Genomic DNA, 8,397 nt, shown 5'->3' with positions numbered 1-8,397 from the left:
AAAAAAAAAGGAACAACCACAAAAAGAAAAGAGTACGCAAGACTTGGTGCTGAAAAGATAACTTAAGCTCTGGTTTCTGATGGCGGCGACTTTCTAATGCTCGAATTTCTATGTGATAGTTTCATTATATATTGGAATATCAATTGAGTAAAGAAAAATCATTGAAAGAGCTTCAGAAAAAATTTCTTGCAATTTTGGTGAAAATCACTTGTCATAAGTGTATGATTCGGGGAAATAACAGTGAGTTTAAAGTAACAACAAAGCACTTGCAAATACAAATTAATAAGTTAGGGAGACCTATGATAGTGCAAGTTCCCTGTGATTGGGATGCATAGCAGAGCGTATGATTCTAAGGCTAGACAAATGAATGGATAGTGGAGTCACAGATAAAAGGTGACTCTTTCACTGTAAAGTAACAAAAATTACTCCCTGATTCAGAGCCATGGTGTGAATAGATTGAGGGTGGTGGCAATTTGAACCATATATCAAGAAACCCCAAGCTCTGCATATTTTTAGCAGGTATGATAAAAAAGGGCAGTCCGGTGCACTAAGCTCCCGCTATCCGGGGAAGGATCGGACCACGAGGATTTATTGTACGCAGCCTTACCCTGCATTTCTGCAAGAGGCTGTTTCCACGGCTCGAACCCGTGACCTCCTGGTCACATGGCAACAACTTTACCTTAGCTAAGGTATGATGAATCACAATTTTATATGTATTTCTGATTATAGTAATAAATCTTAAAACACAAATACAATATGTGGTGGCACAAGAATTAAGAATCTCAAAATCTAACACTTGAAATTCTGGAAAACTACTAAAGTTTTGGCATGAACACTGCCACTTGATACTCAGTGTTTCTAGGTACGGGGGGAAGGCCATGTCAAAGCATCACTTTCCAAAGCAAGGTTGCAAGTAAATTTGTGCGTGAAATCGGCTTCTTGCTGATATTAAAGAAGACAAATAACAACTCTATGATAACAACAATGGTACGTTGGTCAGAAGGCAGACCATCGATGATCCCAATAGGGAAGAAAAACCATTTTACTTTCTAGTTAGTGGCCACGAGGAGTAAAGATCCCCAGTTCAGATAGATGTTCTAACACCAGGGAACTAAAATGGGAGTGTGTGGGGGTTAAGAAGGAGGTTGCATGAAGTGGACATGAGCGGGTGCACAGAAATAAGTAAATAGCAGTAGGAGTTCAAAGAGTAGCAGAGTAGCGCAAACTTGATGGCCTCCCATATATCCCTCTAAGACTAAAACATTCATGAATACACGTCCAATAACCAAGCAAAACAAACTCAATCAATTCGACATGGTGAAAAAATAACAATCACAGATCCTCTCATCTATCCAGCAATATGGACGGCCTAAGGTCAAAATCTACGAAACAAAGACTCGCAAAGTAAGAAGAGTACATAAATCTTTAGTTGAGGCAATCAGTAAGACTATTCATAGGACTGAACGGAATTTTGAACCCAACAAACAAGAAGAGAAGTGAATAAGAAAGAAAACATTCTCCAAATTGCTTTGGCCACACACCAGTATGTCAAATGAGATGAAATGGGAGCTCAGAGAACTGAGGGTCCCTTTGATAAGTACTAAAACTTATTTACTGATGCAACAGAAAAAGATTCTGAACTATGTTGGGATGATATGGAACAGTCATATTTTTTCAGAAAAAGATATGGAACAGTCATTATCTTCACCAACATATGGAAGATATCAACAGGAGACTACGATGAAACATGTACTATGTGAAAAAGCTCAGACAAGTTAAATAGATGGTACGGCTCTATAATTTACCACGTATCAAGAAAGAACAGTGTACTGAAGCTAAGTGACCCTTAGTTATGCCTTGTACTGTAATTACTTTTAACTTTATAAAGGAAATGACTAAAAGGAGGCAAGTCAGTTAATACACTGCAATAACCCAATTGTACACATCCAGAAATATAAAAGGGAATTGGAACAGACAAGTACCAACCTGATACTTCTCTATAGCTCTGCGGTCTTCGTCAATCAGCTGAGACTCCCGTTCTAACTTTCGAGCTATGTAATCTTTGGTAACAGAGAGGGTGAGGCACGGATTTTTGGCAAGTGTCTGAAGAACAACAATGGGAGGCAAAATATCATCCCTCTCAATGTAAGTCAAGATTTCTTTGACTTCTTTTGAGCAGTCTTCTCCAAGTTCACCAAAATACTTCAATAAATCTGCCCAAAGAGAAGAATCACCCCCTTTACCCAAATCGCTCAATCTCTTGCAGCATGCAATCAAACCTTCATGATCATGTACCTGCATGTAGCATGCGATAACTTCTTTGTAAAGTTTCATCTTCTCATAAAGAAACAACAGTCCTTCTTTAAAGTCATTCATCTCGCATAAAATTATAGCAAGATCAACATCATATAGTGGTTGTTCTAATTCAGAAGGCCATGCACTCTTAAGCAAGGTCAGCCCCTTCCCACGTCGCTCTTGACGACCTTTCTCATTATTTACGTCTTTCTTGACCGGTATCGCCCTACCATTGGATACTGTTTTTAATGGTTTATGTGCTAAATCATTTCCACTTTCATCAATGTTATATTGTGAAATTGACGGGAAATCCAGATCATTTGAGAAGTATAATTCCAGGAGCGTGTTATGAATTTCCACTTGAGCAGATGAATCCTTCACTTTGCTGGTATATTTTTCAAGGAACTCCAGAAGTGCCTGTGGGTAGTGGACAAAAATATTGAGAAAATCAATCGGAGAAGGCAACATGGAGATAAATGCACTACTTGATGTTCCCTTCTTGGGCAGTTCCGTTTCCTCTGTGCAAAGCCTCATAAGTATTTCAACTGTTTCAGCTGGCTTATGCTCAATAAGAATTTTGCCATACTCTTTCACTGTCACCCCAGCTTGACTCAACTCAAGGCTGCTGATATATTGTAAAGCTTCTTCATATCTACCTAGATCTTCAAGCAAAATTTTAAGGTACCATTCATGCCTCCCAGCTTTCTTAGCAACAGACATGGCATGCTCATGATAATTGGCAGCTCTGCATACCCTTATTGCAGTTTCAACGTCAAACTTTTGTTCCCCAACCCCATCCTCACTTTTGATGAACTCATTCAGCTTCTCAACATCTTTCAGTTTGGTGTAACAATTTAATAAAAGAGTGGTATGATCTTTTGAGGCAAGGCCCTTCTCATGCAATTTTTCCAAGTAATTGGTGAGATTGTGGATTCTTTGTGCATCCAAAAATTTTTGTATGACATATGAAGGTTCTAGATGCCCAATGGTGTCTATATACTGAGCCATAGCCTCATCAAAGTCTTGTTTACTGTACAAGTGATCGCCATATTTCCTCAGCACTTCAGCAGTTGCAGCGGCATCAGCTTGCTGGCTCTGGACGAGATTTATAGCAACTGTATAAAGGTTTTTCTTGAAAAGCATATCCAATTTGCTCTCCATATCTTTCTCCCCAATACATAAAGTTGACTTGTCCTCCAAAATAAGTATTATGTTACCCCATTCACAAAGCATCTGAGAAACTTCTTTAACCACTATACTGTGGGCGATTAACCGATTCTTCAGATCATAAACATTGAAAGTATTGTTTCCAGTTCTTTGATCTGCAAAAACACACAGAAGATATCCACGAAACCAGCCAAGGAATTTCTTCTCTCCTTCAAAGGCCCAACAAGGACCGCGACCATCCACTTCATAGAAATATATCGCCTCAGGCCGACCAATAATGAATTCCTATAAGAGGATAACGTCAATGAGACTATACAATGAAGTTATCAGCAAAATGGAAAGAATATAGACAGAACACTTCAATTAGCACGCACCGATCGATCAGTCATTGCAACACTAGTTACACTGGATCCAATCTGATCAAGAGTCTGCCGGGTAGGTGATTGAGTATGCATGTTGAACAGGTTCACTGAATTTGGAGTAACAGCAAACAGCTGCAGCATCTGACCATCCACTCTGAAACCAAGACCTGTAATGGAGGCTTGACTTTTGTCTGAATGATTATCCACCTGAAGCTTAAAGCGCTTGATGCGTTCACGGGCGATGTCTCCTTGAATGCAATAGATGGAACCGTTGTCCAGCCCTATAGCTATAAGTAATAATGGTGGAGCCTCCTCCAGAACCAAAAATGATGTAATCTGCAGTCATAATTTTTCTTCTTCCATTACTTAATCCAATGATATGCAATAAAATAAAAGGCAAACAACTAAATGAGAAAGAAAAAGTTTTACTAATATGCACCTTTGCTTCAGGGAACTGGTTGGTAAATATACGCAGTATTTGAATACAATCTGGACTTGATGTACTTGTTCCCTCGGGCTCCATCTTGTCGAGATCAAAAATTTTAAGACAAACAGCTGAGGACTGGGGAGAAATTTGTTCATCTTCTCCAACAGTCACTAAGAAGTTCCTTTGCTAATTAACAGAGAAAAGAGGAAAGCTAAAGTTAGTGGCATCAGAAGCGTTATCAACTTTAAAATAAGCATACTCTAAGGATTTAGTACTTTCTGGGTTTTCATCCAAATTCTGTTAATTCTCACAATCTAAACACGAGATATCACATAAAAAATAATAAATTGGCAAAAAACAAGTTAGCAGATGTACTTGCAGAAAAAGGTATAAAGTTGTCAATAAAAAGATACCAGAGAAACAATACTATCAATGCAACTGCCCATCCAACTCGATCAAATAATTGAATTGCAAGAAAATAGCAGCAATAGACTTCTAGTGAGTTAGAAGTTGAAATTTCAGCTTCACATCTTTTGAAGCTCTATCTCATTTGATACCTTCAGGTCGCAAACATATGGAAACCTCCACAAAAACCAAAACTCCAGTTAATTAAAACCAAACGACTCATCAAAAATAAACTTTTATCAGCACTTCACCCAACACAAGTTTTGAGTTGAATTCCACAACGCAAAAACATAGTTAATCAACTATCTACATAGATTTTCTGGGGTCGTGAGAAATTGTCAACAAGCAGAATCAATCAATCAATCAATCTATCAACTTTGCCTGAATACCGACTAGTTGTGATTCGTTATATGGATCTTCTACATCCATTTCTCTCAAATCACACCCATTTCATTCCAACACTTAAAAAAGTTTGTCTTCTAAGGCAAATTAAACTAGAGGTTCTCTACTTTCACTATTATTCACTTACTAACATACAAGGTCTCCACCCAAACTGAAAATTCTGCTAACAAATACCAAACTAGATATAAGTGTAACGAACAACTAAACCCTCAATCCTAACCAAATTAGTATCGCTGATATGGATCAGCAACTTCCATTGGATTATTTTCTTAACTAAGTCTGCGCTGTACTCCCTCAATTCCATTTTGTTTGGCACTTTTCCTTATTCGTCTGTTAAAAAGAGAATGGTGCATTTTTATATTTCCTTAACGAGAAACTTCATAGCTACACGAATGTTATGATATGCTTAAGACCATAAGTTTCAATGTTTAATAGCCTGTTTGGCCAAGCTTCTCCAAGCTTAAAAAAAGTGCTTTTTTCCAAAGTTAGAAGTGTTTGGCCAAGCTTTTAGAAGTAAAAAAGGTGCTTTTGAGCATAAGCGGAAGCAGAAAAAAGTAACTTCTTCCCGGGAGCACTTTTTTGAGAAATACTTATGAAAAAATACACTTAGAAGCACTTTTTAAAAGCTTGGCCAAAACTAATTGCTGCTTAGAAGCGCTTTTCAAATTAATTAGTCAAACACAAACTGCTTCTCACCAAAAGTACTTTGGAACAAAAAATACTTTCTCAAAATAAGTTGATTTTTACAGCTTGGCCAAACAGGTTAAAAGTCTTCACTTCTTTATTAAACTCTGTGTCGAGTCAAATTATGACAGACAAATTGCAAGTTTCAAAAGTCTTTATGTTTTTCTTAAACTCATACCGAGTCAAAGTATGCCAAAGAAATTAACATAGAATGAGTTATAATTAAGGAGAAACTTGAAAAACTAAAAATTAAAGAGAAAAATTAAACCTTGAGCTGTTGAAGGAAGAGGACAGAGGAAGAATGAGCTTGGAAACCATAATTGAACTTCAATCCTCGATCCAATAAGGAAGCAGAGCCGTCATCACAGCCCAATACAACCCTTCCTTTGCCGCTGGAACAACACTGAATCTTGCCCGTTATATCATCTGCTACTTTCCCACTAAACTTCTCCTCAAAGAATTCAAACTTCCTCCACTGATACATCCTTTTGTCGTTGATCAGCCCTTAGCAGCTGCTCAACCGGACCCACTACTTTCCGCTCGAATTGAAAAAGTTAGAAACAATGTACATGTATGTAATTTTGAACCGAGTAGTATAAATTCGGATTTGTATATATTGTGGCAGTATGTTGCTAAAAATTCAATCTTTGTTCTTTTCGCAACAATGCTATAGGATCAAGAACTGAATTTCGAAATGAAATTTTGATCAGATTGTTTGGTTTCTGGGCATGAGATTGATTGAAAAGGTCGATGACAGAAGGGGAAAAGCTGGAGAACGATACCGAATTGGATTTGTCGGGTCAGTACTGTACCCGTTTCTGCCTGTTTTCTAGCTTTTGTTTGTGCAAATTTTTTTAAAAAAGGTAAGTAATATTTTCTTTTTTATTTTTGAATGAACCATAATAAATTTTCTGAATTAATTCCAAGTAGACTTCGAAATCCAAGTATCCAACAACAAATGAAGCTACATTTTTATACATTAATGTGGATTAATTAACTTCATTTTTGAAAGGATAAAAAAGTCCATCAATTACTTGACTGTTAAAAAATGTAGCTCAAAGTAACAATATAAAACAAGAAGATAAGTAGAATAAGAGAAAAAATAGATAACTTTCTTATTTCATCAAGTGTTCAAGTGTATTCCATCTCACATTTCATGCCTCTGTTTATACTATTACATATGAAGGTTACAAAATCATTGTCTTAAACATAGCATTAACAATTGAGATCATGGGGAAGATCATGGGGAGGGGTTATGGAGGTGTGGGAGTTACAATCATAATGGTGATGAGTAGTGGGAGGTAATTTACATCATGGGTGAAAGTAGTGGGATTAGTGGACATCCACATTTACTAAATATTTTATAACACTCCCCCTTGGATGTCCAAAAATATAGATAATAGGCCTCGTTAAAATCTTACTAAGAAAAAATCCTGTGGGAAAAAAATCTTAGTGAAGGAAAAAGAGTACATATATCTCTAATACGCTTTATTTGCTGCCTCGTTAAAAACCTTACCAGTAAAACCCAGTGGGACAAAACCTAGGCTAAGGGAAAAAGAGTACAGCGCGTATCTTACTCCCCCTCATGAAAATATCACTTTAGTTCTCGAAGACGTCGCATTCCAATCTTCTGTCTCAACTTCTCAAATGTTGAGGTTGGTAAAACCTTAGTGAACAAATCAGCCAAATTTTCACACGAACGAATCTATTGAACATTAATTTCACCATTTTGTTGAAGATCATGCGTGAAAAAGAACTTTGGTGAAATATGTTTTGTTCTGTCTCCTTTGATGTATCCTCCTTTCAGTTGAGCAATACAAGCAGCATTGTCTTCATATAGTATTGTTGGATTATCCTTTTTCATAAGAAACCACACATTTCCTGAATATGCTGAGTCATTGATCTTAACCAAACACATTCCCGACTAGATTCATGAATGGCTATTATCTCAGCATGATTTGAAGATGTGGCAGCTATTGTTTGTTTCATTGAACGCCATGATATAGCAGTACCTCCATATGTAAACAAATAGCCTGTTTGAGATCAGGCTTTATGTGGATCAAACAAATAACCTGCATCGGCATAGCCAATCATTTCTGACTTGAATTCATTAGAATAAAACAATCTCATATTTATGGTTCCCCGAAGATATCTAAATATATGCTTAACACCATTCCAATGTCTTCTTGTTGGGGAGGAGCTGAATCTTGCTAATAAGCTCACTGCAAAAGCAATATCTGGTCGAGTATTGTTGGCAAGATACATCAGTGCCCCAATTGCACTAAGATATGGAGTTTCATCACCAATGAGTTCTTCATCATTTTCTTGAGGCCGAAATGGATCTTTATTTATATCAAGCGATCTCACAACCATTAGGGTACTCAATGGATGTGCATTATCCATGTAAAATCGCTTGAAAACCTTTTCAGTATATGTTGATTGATGGACAAAAATTTCATTTGGTACATGCTCAATTTATAGGCCAAGACAAAATTTTGTCTTACCGAGATCTTTCATTTCAAACTCTTTCTTCAAACACTCTATTGCCTTTGGAAGCTCTTTAGAAGTGCCAATGATATTCAAGTCATCAACATACACAGCTATGATGACAAATTCAGATCCAGACCTCTTAATAAAGACACAAGGGCAAATAGG

The 8,397-nt window shown here is 37.0% G+C and overlaps 1 protein-coding gene across 1 annotated transcript in view; it reads right to left on the bottom strand.

Moving 5' to 3' along the window:
- Positions 1-6,569, bottom strand: part of LOC109220618 (vacuolar protein-sorting-associated protein 11 homolog) — a 7,854-nt gene extending 1,285 nt beyond the window's left edge. The window contains exons 1-4 of the mRNA XM_019385077.1: positions 6,011-6,569; positions 4,264-4,437; positions 3,837-4,160; positions 1,987-3,747 (exon numbers count right to left, since the gene is read on the bottom strand). Coding sequence (XP_019240622.1) covers positions 1,987-3,747; positions 3,837-4,160; positions 4,264-4,437; positions 6,011-6,226 — 2,475 coding nt within the window. The 5' untranslated portion in view covers positions 6,227-6,569. The remainder of the gene's footprint in view (positions 1-1,986; positions 3,748-3,836; positions 4,161-4,263; positions 4,438-6,010) is intronic.
- Positions 6,570-8,397: the final 1,828 nt, after the last annotated feature.

This window comes from Nicotiana attenuata, unplaced genomic scaffold, assembly GCF_001879085.1.
Source record: "Nicotiana attenuata strain UT unplaced genomic scaffold, NIATTr2, whole genome shotgun sequence".
Classification (NCBI taxonomy): Eukaryota; Viridiplantae; Streptophyta; class Magnoliopsida; order Solanales; family Solanaceae; genus Nicotiana; species Nicotiana attenuata.
Note: the sequence above shows the minus strand (reverse complement) of the source record. Positions and strands in the feature narration are given on the sequence as shown.